This window comes from Musca domestica, unplaced genomic scaffold (assembly GCF_030504385.1).
Source record: "Musca domestica strain aabys unplaced genomic scaffold, Musca_domestica.polishedcontigs.V.1.1 2, whole genome shotgun sequence".
Taxonomy (NCBI): Eukaryota; Metazoa; Arthropoda; class Insecta; order Diptera; family Muscidae; genus Musca; species Musca domestica.
The window spans coordinates 8,816,069-8,830,474 of NW_026712249.1; the positions used below are offsets into that span (position 1 = coordinate 8,816,069).

Genomic DNA, 14,406 nt, shown 5'->3' on the forward strand with positions numbered 1-14,406 from the left:
AACTATCAACATAAATTTATTAGATTGAATTAGCAGCACGTGATACGTAGTCGAAAACAAAAGTAGACTTTTGTTATTTTTCGTTGTTTTTTTATATTTTTTCCAATCAGTTAAAGATTTATTTTTTATATTTACTTTTAATACCAAAATCGATTAAAATTTATTTCCATTGAACGTTTTTTGATATGAAGTTTACTCAAGTCGGGCCGAACTTTGAATACCCTCCACTAATTGGAATGAATTTGGAAATATTAATATAATAAAATCCTTAAAAAAATCGGTTAAAATTTTAAAAATAACGAACATAGCCGTTATATTGGGATCTATACGACATAGGCATTGTTTGTCATAAACCATTACCACATTCAAATTCGAAATTTGAAATAAACGGTGAATAATGTAGCTAAAATCATTTAAATATCCTATATAGGGAATTACCGTTATATTGGAACTGTGCGAAGACCTGGACCAGCATAGACAATTTTCTGTCACAGGCTGTAGCAACTATTACGTGCTTCAAATACAACATCTCAAACAATTTCGGTGGGTATTGTACCTAAACTCGTCTAAATACCGAATATAGGAAGAGACTGATATATGGGGGCTATACGAAGACCTGGACGAACTCTAAATACCAATTACCAAGGACCCCAGTTGTAAAGTATCATCTAATTTTGTTAGAAATTATGGCAGAAACCTTCAAAATACCGTAAATCTGGAGGTACAGTTATATGGGGGCTATAATTAGTGGTTCTGAATCGAATCTTTTTTGTAAGGAGAGAACTGACCTACCGAGAACCCTAATTCAAGTTTTACATATTGTGGTTGGAAATTGTGGCAGAAACCTTCAAAATATCGAAAAACTGAACCCATATACCAATCAGCCTGCATATACTCGTAATATAATCCTTTGTGACATAAGCTCTAGATTAAATAATATGGAATCTGTGGAGATTTCAACAGACGGACAAACAAACAGACAGACATCGCTAAATCGACTTAAAATGTTACGCTGATTAAAAATATATGCACTTTTTGGGGTTTCCGATGAATATTTCGAGGTGTTGCAAACGATGGTGGAAAATAAGTATATGTTGCTTGCCACTGTGCAATAAGACAAGAATACAATTTAAAACAACTTTTTGACAAATTAATGCTTATTAAAAAAATCGATTCCTGTGCCGCGATGATCGAAAATAAATTAAAAATCCTCAAATTTATGAATTAAATGTGTTGTGAGTGTAAATAAAATATGTAAATAAAGAATAATGGTTAACAATTGCTCTGTTCCAGAACCTGCAAGAATCTACAATTTTTGCATTTTTTTTCGATTTCATTCTTGCAGTTCTGGAACCGACCAGTCAAATTGGAAAAACTTGCAAAATAAACACCTTTTGGGGTCTCAAATCATTCTTTTTTATTCAAGTATTCACACAATATAGTAGTATTCAACAAAATTATTTTCCATTTCTTTTGAATTTTCGTCATAATGAAAGATATCTGAGTTCTTACAAAATTATAAATCATTATTTTCTACTACCCAAAGTGAATACCCTATGGGCTACATTTAACATTTCTCTATCAATAACACAACGAACACACACACACACACTATTTTTGGCGTTCACATTTCTCTTTGGTTCGTTCATGTGTGCAAAATGTTTCATTTCCATCGTTTCGCATACGTTCTTAACACATACGAATGTATGAATGAATGTTCGCTCATTGTATCAACTACGGATGATTGGTCGGGTTTCATATACGATATTTGACACACAGCGGCCAAGCGCTCCAGTGGCGCAATTGGTTAGCGCACGGTACTTATAATCAGTAACTTGTGAGCAATGCCGGGGTTGTGAGTTCGAGCCTCACCTGGAGCAGGTGTTTTTTGCAAACTTTTTCTATTTATTTATTTTTTAAGTGTTTTTTATATTGATAGAATAAAGAAATAATAGAACAATTAGAATTACAAAAAAAAGAAAAATAAATAAATGAAAATTAATAAAAGCACATGTGCATGTGTTATATATAAAATAGAATGTTTCCATACTAGAATCTATTGTTTTTTTAAAAGGTTATGTTTTCACAATGTTTGAGGAGACTTGCTGAAAATGTCTTTTGTCTGGTGCCCATCGCACATTTAGGGTAGCGTTTATAAAATATGTGCTATGTTTGCCCGTGTTTAATGTTGAAACGAAGCAGAAATCGCAATATTTTGCCCATAAATGTATGACAGTCCTTTACATTTTATTTTATTTATTTACATTCAACATAACACCGAAAATTTTTCTTGTTATGATCTGTTTAAAACCTCATCAATTTTTGGTTGATTTAATGAGATCCGTTTGACTGTCGATTGAATACAAGCTATAGACTATATTTAAACCCACTGGATTGTAAAAATAATGGTTATTCTTTATATACTAATTCCCAACACAAAAGTATGTTTGTTACAAAAAAAAAATAAATAAATAAATAAATAATAGTAATTATAATAATTATAATAATAATAATGATTGTAATAATATTAAGAAATAAATAAAAAATAAGTTACCCTCCTCCTCCATTTGGAAGAAGCTAAAACATTTAAAAAAAATGTCGTACCGTTTCCGAACATGAAATACGAAATGTTAAACAATCCCCATGAATAATGTCGCTAAAATCATCAAAAAACTGAATATCAGGGGGTATTGTTATATAGAACCTATACGAAGACATGAACCTGTATATGAAATTATTTGTCATAGCCTGCAGTATCGATTACGGACTTTAAATACAAAATTTGAAACAATTCCGGTTTGTAATGATTCTAAAATCGTAAAAAATACCGAATATTGGAAGGTACCATTATGTAGGGACTGTACGAAGACGTGGACCTTCATAAGTAATGTTTTTGTCAAATTTTGTAATAACAATTAACATCTTCCAGTACGAAATTTGAGACGATTCTTGTCGCTAAAATCATCAAAATTCCGAATATTGAGAAATACTGTTATATATGACCGATATGATACTTAACCTGCCTACTGGCAAAATATACATGTGTGCATTTTTGCACAGACGGACGCCGCTAAGTCGACTTCAAATTTTACGCTGATCAAGAACATATAATTTGTTGGATCTGACATGAGTATTTCGAGGAGCTACAATCGGAATGATAAAGTTAATATAGCCTAAATAGTATAGTGGAGGGTAACATATAAAAATCTGCTAAATACACAGGGATATGAAGATTGTCATAAAGTCGGCCCTGACATAGGTGTGTCCTTTCTTTACTTCTGATTTTTGGTGTTTAGGTCTTAGTCATTTTTTTCCTACCTCATGAGCAACAAGAATCTCTTTCTGACAAAAATATTAAACATATTTTCACATCTTGACATAGTCCCTTCGGATTTTGACGCCTTTTTAAGGAGATGTAAATCCTCTCAGAAAAACTAAAAACGCTCAGTGTAGGTCTATAATTTGATGTAGTCCCGTATAACATTACTTCTTAATATTTTACATTTCAATTGTCAATTTTCAAAAATATGAGTTCTCACGGAAAACAAATTCTATACCTATGATTCCCATTTTGATATAAGCCCCTTATGGCGTTAGCGACAAATTTAATCGGTTTTAAAGGGTCTTGGTCCAAAAGGATAAAGGTGTCTGCGCCAAATTATTCAAAGTAGACCCATATTTTTTTTTTGGAATGGATCCCATATAATGGTATGTCCCAATATTTTGTAATAAATACATAACATTTGGAACAAATGAAAAAAATTGTTGGTTCTGCAATAAGGTTCATACTTGAACCGATACCAACTATAATTGATACCGAAAGCATGTGTAGAGATTTTAGAAGACAACAAGTAAAAAAGCAATTAAGCTTTCCCGGGCTGAACTTTTAATACCCTCCACCACGTTGAAGGAACTTGAAAACTTTCCAAAACTAAAAAAATATGCCAAAAAAATACCGCTCGAAAACCATTATATGGGGCTATTTGAAGGAATGGTCCTTCTATACAATTTTTTGTCAATTCCGGTTAAAAAAATGTCGCTAAAATCATCAAAATAGTGAATATCGGGGGGTAGCTTTGCATCGGAGCTATTCGATATCGTGGACCAATTAGCCAATTTTCCTTCAGGGGGGCAAAGTACTCACAAAGAATTTCATGCGTAGAATTTCAGACAATTCCCTTGGAAAAATGTGGCTAAAATCATCAAAATACCGAATATCTGGGGTTGGATGTCTTTAAATCGGGGCTATACGATATCGTGGACCGACATAGCCCATCTTCGAACTTGACCTGCCAGTACACAAAGGACTGATCTATGCATTTTAGCTTCCTATCTTAATTCGTTTTGACTCTAGATTGATTACAACAAACAGGTGGACGGACATGACTAAATCGTCTTCGAATTTTACGATGATCAAGAATATATATACTTTGCGGGCCTAAAATTATTATTTTTTTTAAATTAAAAACGGAATGACGACCTAAATATACCCTCCATACTATGTATGGTGGAGGGTATAAAAACTGGAAAAACGCTTTATTTCTACCTTGATTTATTATGGACATTAAAAAAACGACACACCCTCGTCGGGCTTTGAACCTAGAACCTTCTGCTTTATAGTCTGGTACCTCTAACACAACACCATCATTATAGTCCGGGAGCGGCTCTCTCACATCGATAACTTACTCTCTTTTTTATTTTCATACGCTCGTACCTCAATTTACTGCTTCCAAAATTACAACCCTGTAAATGGAAATGAAAGCAGTTGAAGTACCATTGTAAGTAAATTGCTCTACAAAAGCCAATTTTACCAAACATGGGCCAAGTCCCCACCACTCCTTTCCTGCAAATAATCGGAATTAAAAAAGAAAAATGAAGAAATTCTATGATTTTCGCGACTTTAAATGATTTATTTTACCTGGAGAAAAATCAAATGGAATGACACTGGTGATCGGAACTTAGTGTTGAAGAATTTTTATAATTTCAATTTACATTACACATGTCTTAAGACTTAAATTTAATCTTAAATTTATGTGACATCAATTTGGGATTGTGCTGTTTGGTGTTATTTTCTTCCCGAACTGAAATAATTTAATATGTTTTTTACAATCCCGCATATTTTCAAAAAAAAATTGTTTAAATGCCTCCAATAATTTTTTTAAAATAATTACAAATTTGTTAATTTTTGAATTATCCTTAAAATATAATAATACCAATCATTAAATAAAATTAAAAAAATTTAATTTTCAAAATCCTTATTCAAAATTACTTAATCCTGGATTCGTGTGAATATCAAGGCCGATCACCGCTAAATATTTAGTCAGCATTTTCGCAACAGCTCCTGTGGCGCAATTGGTTAGCGCACGGTACTTATAATCAGTAACTTGTGAGCAATGCCGGGGTTGTGAGTTCGAGCCTCACCTGGAGCAGTGGTTGTTTTTTATTTTATTTTTTTTAAAGATTAACCAAAACGACCTTCACATACAAAAGAAAAAAACTAGCATGGGAGAAAATAATATAATTATGAGTATTTGCATTTAAATTTCCAAACCCTTTCATGGTAATTATTCACATGTGTTGGATTTCATTGAATTGGAGAAGGGTGGATTTTATGTTTTCATATTTTATTTTATTTCATTTATTTTTTTTTGTAATTTAAATTCCTTTTCCATTGTTGATGTGCTAATTTCTGTCTCGCCGCCTATCTTTCTGGTGTGGTGATGGTGGTGTTTTTAGCTGTTGTTGTTGAACAATGTGAATGGGATTCACATGAAAAAAACACATCTCAGGTGTTCGTTTGCCCCCATTCCGGCCAATCATCTTTCTCAATTGTGTCTTTCTTGCAACATTTGCAAGATGATGGGTGCCAAAAAGAAAAAAAAAAAAATAACGTTCAACATTGATGTCTGTTTGGGTATGTAAATTGGTTTTGAACATTTGCTGAATGTGAATGTTTGCCTGTCTGTGAGGTGTTTTGAAATTATTAATGGAAATTTTCTATGATGAATTGAAAATAAGTATGTATGGTTTTTGAAACTGTCTCCAGTGACAAGTAACTTATCATTCATAACATTAGTCACACTTCCAGTAGATTTTCCTGCCATAGAAGAAACTCAGAAGGTTTAAATTTTGCAAAAGGTCATTGAAAGGTTGTCTATGGGAGGCAGATATAGCCTGCTTTAGTCTGTATGGGGGCTATACGAACACAGACCTTCATATGCAGTTTTTATTATAAGCTGTAGTAACGATTCCGCAATTCTAATACAAAATTTAAAACAATTCCGGTGATCAATCATCAAATCATTAAAATACGGAATATTGGTAGATAGATATTGGCGCCTATATGAAAACATAAACCGACATGGCCCTACTGGCAAAATACACATTAGATTATGTCAATTCATTTGAAATATAGCATGATTAGAACAGAGACACTGACATCGCTAAATCGAGCTAGAATTTTACGTTTATCCAATATTTCGTGGAGCTACAAAAGGGATGACAAAGTTAATTTACCCCCCATAGAATATCTTAGATATGCTAACCTCAGATAACGTAGATCCAGTATTCCAGTATGTAGATACATTATCCATGTTATCTAAATGATGTAGATACATAATGCGCGTTATCCAAATGATGCAGATATTTTATCTATGTTATCCAGATAATGTAGATACTTCGTTTATGTCATCCAGATACATTATCTACGTTATCGAATAGGTGTAGATACTTATCCGCGTTATCCAAATGATGTAGATACATCATCTACGCTATACAATAGGTGTAGATACTTTTCCGTGTTATCCAAATGATGTAGATACATTATCCGCCATATCCAATTGATGTAGATATATTATCCGCGTTATCCAAATGATGTAGATACATTATCTACGTTATCCAATGGGTGTAGATACATATCTGCGTAATCCAAATGATGTAGATACATTATCTACGTTATTCAATAGGTGTAGATACTTATCCACGCTATCCAAATGATGTAGATACATTATCTAGGTTATCCAATAGGTGTAGATACTTATCCGCGTTATACAAATGATGTAGATACATTATTTACCTTATCTAATTAGTGTAGATGTATTATCCGCGTTATCCAAATGATGTAAATAATATATCCGCATTATCCAGATACTGTAGATGAATTATCCAAATGATGTAAGGGCTTTTATGTAGGAGGCGTCTGATATACCTTCCAAAACCTTTTGTATAAAAATTCCGATTTTTAAACAATTTTAAATGTTTATTATTTCTCTTATTACCTATCTTAATATATTAGCAGCAATGTATGCATGCCGGTACCATGTTACGTGCATTCCGATCATATGTAGATTATTTCTTATTGCAGGCGACCAATGGCCTACGAAGGCATGCAATCTGAGCAGGCCTAAATTTATTCACTTCAAAAAACAAACAAAATGCAGCCATGACTCTGCATGGATTCATGGATCATTAACACCAAATTAGTAATAGGTGACTTCCGTAAAATAACAAATTACATAATTATATTTGAACAAAATTCGAACAGTCATAAAGAGTTTTTTGGTCTCAAGAAATTATTAAATACATTTCAAAATTATTTCATAACTTTCACTTAATTTTACTGACTTTGTCTAATTTCCAAACCCTCTTTCTTTTTATTTCAGGGTATGCAGTCGTCCAATATCAGTTCTCCGCGTGAATCGTCATCGAATGGCGGCAGTGCATCACAGGTCTCCAACACATCAGTACCCAAAGTCTTTCACAACACCCGCTGTACCCGCCATCACAAGGCTCACAGTCATTCGCCGAATCGTACCAGCAATGGTATGGCCGTGGGAGCCGATATTGCCCATCACACACTGAACGGTCATAGTCACAATGGTCATGGTCACATTCATCATTTGCCCAGTGCCGGTCATCGAAAGAAAACCGAATCGGTATTATCAACAGATTCGGATATACGCTTTACGCGACGAAAATTGGGAGATAGTCAGAAGTGTGGATGTGCTGTGATTGCAGGATTTCTAGTCGCTCTACTAGTGGCTGGTGTGTTTGTTTATGTGGGGTGTAAGTGGGGGATTGGAAGGGGGTTTGATGGAATTTATTTTCTGATTATTTGTTTTTTCGTTTATAGATACCTATTTCAAACCGGAACCATTGTCTGATCGAATTTTCCGTGGCAAATTCCAAATATTAAATGACAAATGGTCCATGGATTTGGCAAATCAAAATTCGTTGAGGTTCCAGCAAAAGTCAAGGGATTATAGGGAACGCATTAATCTGTTGGTGAGGCGTTCCGATTTACGTGAGGCCTATGAGGGTAGCGAAATTTTGGCATTAGATGGGTGAGTAGTTGTTTTTAATTTAAACAAAAATGTCGGATGACATAAGTGCATAATCCACGTTGATCGAATAAGGTCAATACATTATCCGTAAATTTAACATAATGTAAATACATTATTCGCGACTTAAAGATAACGTAGATGCATTATTCATTTTTATCCATGAATAAAAATCGTGGCCGCGTCTTTGAGATAATGTAGGAAAATTACAAATTGACATAAAAAGTCATTATCCACGTTATCTAAGTGATGTAGATACATTATCCACGTTATGCAAATAGTGTAGATACATTATCCACGTTATGCAAATGATGTAGATACATTATTTACGTCATTCAAATAGTGTAGATACATTACTCACGTTATCTAAGTGATGTAGATACATTATCCACGTTACCCAAATTATGTAGAGACATTATCCACGTTATCTAAATGACGTAGATACATTATCCACGTTATCCAAATGATGCAGATACATTATCCACGTTATCTAAGTGATGTAGATACATTATCCAAGTTATGCAAATAGTGTAGATACATTATCCACGTTATCTAAGTGATGTAGATACATTATCCAAGTTATGCAAATAGTGTAGATACATTATCCACGTTATCTAAGTGATGTAGATACATTATTCACGTCATCTAAGTGATGCAGATACATTATCCACGTTATCTAAGTGATGCAGATACATTATCCAAGTTATGCAAATAGTGTAGATACATTATCCACGTTATCTATGTGATGCAGATACATTATCCACGTTATGCAACTAGTGTAGATACATTATCCACGTTATGCAACTAGTGTAGATACATTATCCACGTTATGCAACTAGTGTAGATACATTATCCACTTTATCTAAGTTATGTAGATACATTATCCAAGTTATGCAAATGGTGTAGATACATTATCCACGTTATCTAAGTGATGCAGATACATTATCCACGTTATCTAAGTGATGCAGATACATTATCCACGTTATCTAAGTGATGTAGATACATTATCCAAATTATGCAAATAGTGTAGATACATTATCCACGTTATCTAAGTGATGTAGATACATTATCCAAGTTATGCAAATAGTGTAGATACATTATCCACGCTATCTAAGTGACGCAGATACATTATCCACGTTATCTAAGTGATGTAGATACATTATCCACGTTATCTAAGTGATGTAGATACATTATCCAAGTTATGCAAATAGTGTAGATACATTATCCACGTTATCTAAGTGATGTAGATACATTATCCAAGTTATGCAAATAGTGTAGATACATTATCCACGTTATCTAAGTGATGCAGATACATTATCCACGTTATCTAAGTGATGTAGATACATTATCCAAGTTATGCAAATAGTGTAGATACATTATCCACGTTATCTAAGTGATGCAGATACATTATCCACGTTATCTAAGTGATGTAGATACATTATCCAAGTTATGCAAATAGTGTAGATACATTATCCACGTTATCTATGTGATGCAGATACATTATCCACGTTAAGCAAATTGTGTAGATACATTATCCACGTTATCTATGTGATGCAGATACATTATCCACGTTAAGCAAATTGTGTAGATACATTATCCAAATAGTGTAGATACATTATCCAAGTTATGCAAATAGTGTAGATACATTATCCACGTTATGCAAATAGTGTAGATACATTATCCACGTTATGCAAATAATGTAGATACATTATCCACGTTATCTAAGTGATGTAGATACATTATCCACCTTATGAAAATTGTGTAGATACATTATCCACGTTATCTAAGTGATGCAGATACATTATTCACGTTATCCAAATAGTGTAGATACATTATCCACGTTATCTAAGTGATGTAGATACATTATCCGCGTTATGCCAATAGTGTAGATACATTATCCACGTTATCCAAATGACGTAGATGCATTATCCACGTTATCAAATAGTGTAGATACATTATCCACGTTATCTAAGTGATGCAGATACATTATCCACGTCATCCAAATAGTGTAGATACATTATCCACGTTATCTAAGTGATGTAGGGATATTACGTTATCTAAGTGATGTAGATACATTATCCTCGTTATCCAAATGATGTAGATACATTATTCACGTTATCCAAATGATTTAGGGATATTATCCACGTTGTCCAAATGACGTAGGGATATTATCCACGTTATCCAAATGATGTAGATATATTATCCACGTTATCTAAATTAAGTAGAAACATTATCCACGCTTTGCCAATGATGAAAATACTATATCTTTGTTATCCCAACTCTGTAGATAAATTATCCGCGTTTTTTTAATGATGTAGACTCTTTATCTGCATTATCCAGATAATATAGCTGCATTATCCACTATATCTAATCTATATTATCACATTTTCCGTGTTATGCGGATTATGTAGATACATTATCCGACTTATATAGATTATTTAAATGCATTATCCACCTATAAATTAATTATCCAAATTATCCAGATTAGACTTTTTTCTAATTTATTTTTCCTTGTTTTCCAGTTTTGAGGATAAAAGTGATATTTTGGTCCATTTCAATATGGTCTTTGATCCGTATGCCGGTTTGGTAAATACCGCCGATCTTTTGGCATTGTTCGGCGAGGAGTTCAACTGCCCTCATCCTCGTTATTTCGCCAACGTTACCGTCGACCCACAATCGCTGATGATCAAAGAAGTTACGGGCTTGATTGAGGAACCCATTATGTCCTCTTCCCCGCTGGGTGGAGATGATGAGACCACTGAAATTATTACCACCACACCCAGACAACCACGTCGTTGTGAACCTCTGAAATTGAATTATTGCCGATCGATTGGATACAATATTACGACATACCCCAATTTGCTGGGTCATACGTCCTTCGAAGAGGTACAGGCCGATGTGATAGCCTTTCGTGAGTTGGTCGATGCTGAGTGTTTCCGTGAAGCTTTTGATTTTGTGTGCCGTCTGCTGCAGCCACCCTGTGAGGGGCAAATTAATGTGGAACCCTCACCGGGCATCATGTGTCGAGAGTATTGTGAACAGTTTATGCGGGGTTGTGGTAATCGTTTGCCCAAACGTTTCCAGAAATATTTCGATTGTGAAAAGTTCCCCGAATCGACGGGTATCCAGTCGTGTCATCACAAGCCCCGCTGTGCCAGCGATATGCAAATGAATGCCCATAGTCCGCGTTTGTGTGATGGTGTTGCCGATTGTCCTGATCTGTCGGATGAAAGGACTTGTACGTTCTGCACGAGTAATTCGTTGTACTGTGGTCGGGGTAGAGCCTGTGTGCCGCGTAAGGCTCGATGTGATGGCAAGGCCGATTGCCCGGATGGTTCGGATGAAAAGGATTGCCGTAAGTCTTAGGAACTTGATTTTAATTATTTTTTGAAATAATTTTTAAATATTTCCTTTCAGTCTCCATTGCTCCCTTGGCTTCGGAACTAATTGATCCTGAGCCTTTGGTTCCCTACTTGCCGAGATTCCATCCCGAAGGCTATGCGGTATTTTCTGAAAAGGGTTCGGTGGGCAAACTTTGTGCTGAGGGTTTGGAGGGCGATAGCAAGCTGGTGGTGCGGCAAACTGTGGCCGAGTCGCTCTGCAAATCTTTGGGTTATGAGTGAGTATCCTTAGAGAAAATCTCTAATTTCGAAGTTAACACAAATACCTCTCTTATTGCAGATCCGTTGAAATATTCGATGTGGTTACGGACACAGAAAATATCAACGACTATGTGAGGGTTTTGGATCCCCATGCTCCGGAAATCTCCTTTGTGCGTACCCATTGCCCCCGTCGCCAGGTACTCTATGTGGGTTGTGATGAATTGCAGTGTGGCATACAATCGGTATTGACAGGAAAACAACATCTCACCTTACCCAAAATGTCTTCGCCCGGAGATTGGCCTTGGTTGGCGGCCCTTTATCGTGAGGATATACATGTGTGTGATGGGACCTTGGTAAGAAATTGAAATTCGGTAATTTTGCATTGAATTGCATAATTTTTTCATGTCTCCCCCTTTAGATTTCCCCCGATTGGGTCCTGACCACAGAATCCTGTTTCCAAGGCCAACCTAGGGCCACCTGGATGGCAGTGTTTGGCTCGGTGCGTCTAGCCTCCAAGGCTCCTTGGACCCAAAGACGTCGCATCATTGGCATGATTAAAAGCCCTGTCGAAGGTTCCACGGCAGCTTTGATACGCCTTGAAACTCCCGTTGTCTTTTCCGATCATGTCCGCCCAATTTGCTTGCCAGATGAACAGCAACGACGCCAAGAACAACAAATTCAACGTCGTGCCTATATACCCAAAGCCGAACGTCTGGAGGGTAAAAGTGGTGAAGCCATTAAACTTCTCGAACACGAGACCCAACAATATTTCGAACTGCCCGCCTTTACAACCAGCTCCGAAATCTCGGATTCCGATGAAAACATAAACGATTCTTTTGAATCATCTGCCTATAGAATGCCTCAAGCTGAATCCCTGGTATCAGAAGTTGAATCAATGGATTTTGATAGTTACCCCCTGCCCGAAAGTAATCCTCAAGTGCAATATTATGGTGTAAATCAGACGGCCACAGCAACAACACCGGCTGGTGTTGGTGCCAAGGCAACGACGAGTGTGGCGGATCAGCAACCCGAACAAATGTGGACAATGTGCAATACATTGGGTTGGTCACGACAGCGTGATCATCTACAGCGAGTCCAGCTGAAAATTGGCGACATGGCGGCGTGTGAGAATGTCTCAATCGCCACGGTGAACAGCATGTGCACGGAGGCGACATATCAAAAGCATGACTGCACGGTAAGTTGAGAGGAGTATTATATCCTATGTCTTAGGGATACAGAGGGAAGTTATAATTTTTTATACCCTACTGTGGTCAGGGTATTATGTCTTTGTGCATTTGTCTGTAACATAGAGAAGGAAACGAGTTAGACTCATAGTTCCTTCTGATGATCTGCATATAATCACATTCTAATTCGGTTTACGTATGTCCAGAAGCATTTTGAATTTTTGCAAACAAAGTTTGCCCGATCGAGATGATATTTTGCACAAATCGTTTGTTTGGCTCAAGAAGGAACCCTATTGAAATTGGAGATAGTTGGCAAAAAAAATTGATATAGCTCCCATATATACCTTCGTCCGATTTCTCCCTTATTGTGCACCAAACGTGTAATTTTAGACCAAAGTGGATGGAATTTGATACATATAACCAAATCGAGCCTAGAAACAAGTGTGTCAAATTTGGTGAAAATCGGTTCAGACAAGACTATAGGTCTCATATATATTCTTCATCTGATTTGTTAAATTTCTCCAATTTTCCTTCACAGCCGTAATATGCTCTCCATAACAACGATATTCGGGGAAATATATCAAATACAGAAATACTTTTGCCAATTTTTATCGAGATCGGTTCAGATTTGGATATAGCTCCCATATATATCTTCACTCGATTTCATGAATTTCTTCCAAGGACCAACAATGGCACAAATTCTATATTTTTATGAATTTTTTCCAAGGGCCGCAGAACCTGAATTTTTAATTTTTTTTCCAGAAACAACAGGAAAAAAACATAGATTTTTTAAAACATCTTTCCAAAATTTAATTTAATTTTTTTAATATTTTCTCCAAGGGCTAACAGGGCCACAAATTTTATATTTTTAAGCATTTTTTCCGAGGTCTAACACAACCAAAATCTTGGATTCTTTATGAATATTTTTCTCAAGGTCTAATAGTGCTACCAAACATGGATTTTTATTTTAAAGAACCAGAAGTGCCACAAAATATGGATTTTTTTAAGATTTTTATTTCCAAGGACATACAGAGCCACAAACATAGCCGCAAAACGAGGATTATTAATTTTTTTCCAGGAAACATGGATTTTTAAAGTATTTTCCAAGAATCCATGTTTTTCTCCAAGGACCAAGAGAGCCACAAAACGTGTATTTTTAACGATTTTTTTCAAGAACCAAGAGAGCCATAAATTCTATAGTGTTTTAGGATTTCTTTCAGAGGTCCAACACAACCAAAATCTTGGATTCTTTAAGAATATGTTGCCCAAGGACCAAAGAAT

At 35.4% G+C, this 14,406-nt stretch overlaps 1 protein-coding gene and 2 non-coding genes across 9 annotated transcripts in view; all 3 read left to right on the forward strand.

The window, feature by feature from the left end:
- LOC131802178 (uncharacterized) overlaps nucleotides 1–14,406 on the forward strand; it is a 131,822-nt gene that overhangs the window by 107,441 nt on the left and 9,975 nt on the right. For all 7 annotated transcript variants that reach the window (XM_059121778.1, XM_059121779.1, XM_059121777.1 and 4 more), the window contains 6 exons: nucleotides 7,662–8,064; nucleotides 8,132–8,342; nucleotides 10,862–11,694; nucleotides 11,757–11,958; nucleotides 12,021–12,294; nucleotides 12,360–13,136. In XM_059121778.1, the coding sequence (XP_058977761.1) occupies nucleotides 7,662–8,064; nucleotides 8,132–8,342; nucleotides 10,862–11,694; nucleotides 11,757–11,958; nucleotides 12,021–12,294; nucleotides 12,360–13,136 (2,700 nt within the window). The remainder of the gene's footprint in view (nucleotides 1–7,661; nucleotides 8,065–8,131; nucleotides 8,343–10,861; nucleotides 11,695–11,756; nucleotides 11,959–12,020; nucleotides 12,295–12,359; nucleotides 13,137–14,406) is intronic.
- Nucleotides 1,789–1,880, forward strand: TRNAI-UAU (transfer RNA isoleucine (anticodon UAU)). The gene is given in 2 exon segments: nucleotides 1,789–1,826; nucleotides 1,845–1,880. It is a non-coding gene; the product is annotated as a tRNA-Ile (tRNA).
- Nucleotides 5,338–5,429, forward strand: TRNAI-UAU (transfer RNA isoleucine (anticodon UAU)). Its single transcript is given in 2 exon segments — nucleotides 5,338–5,375; nucleotides 5,394–5,429. It is a non-coding gene; the product is annotated as a tRNA-Ile (tRNA).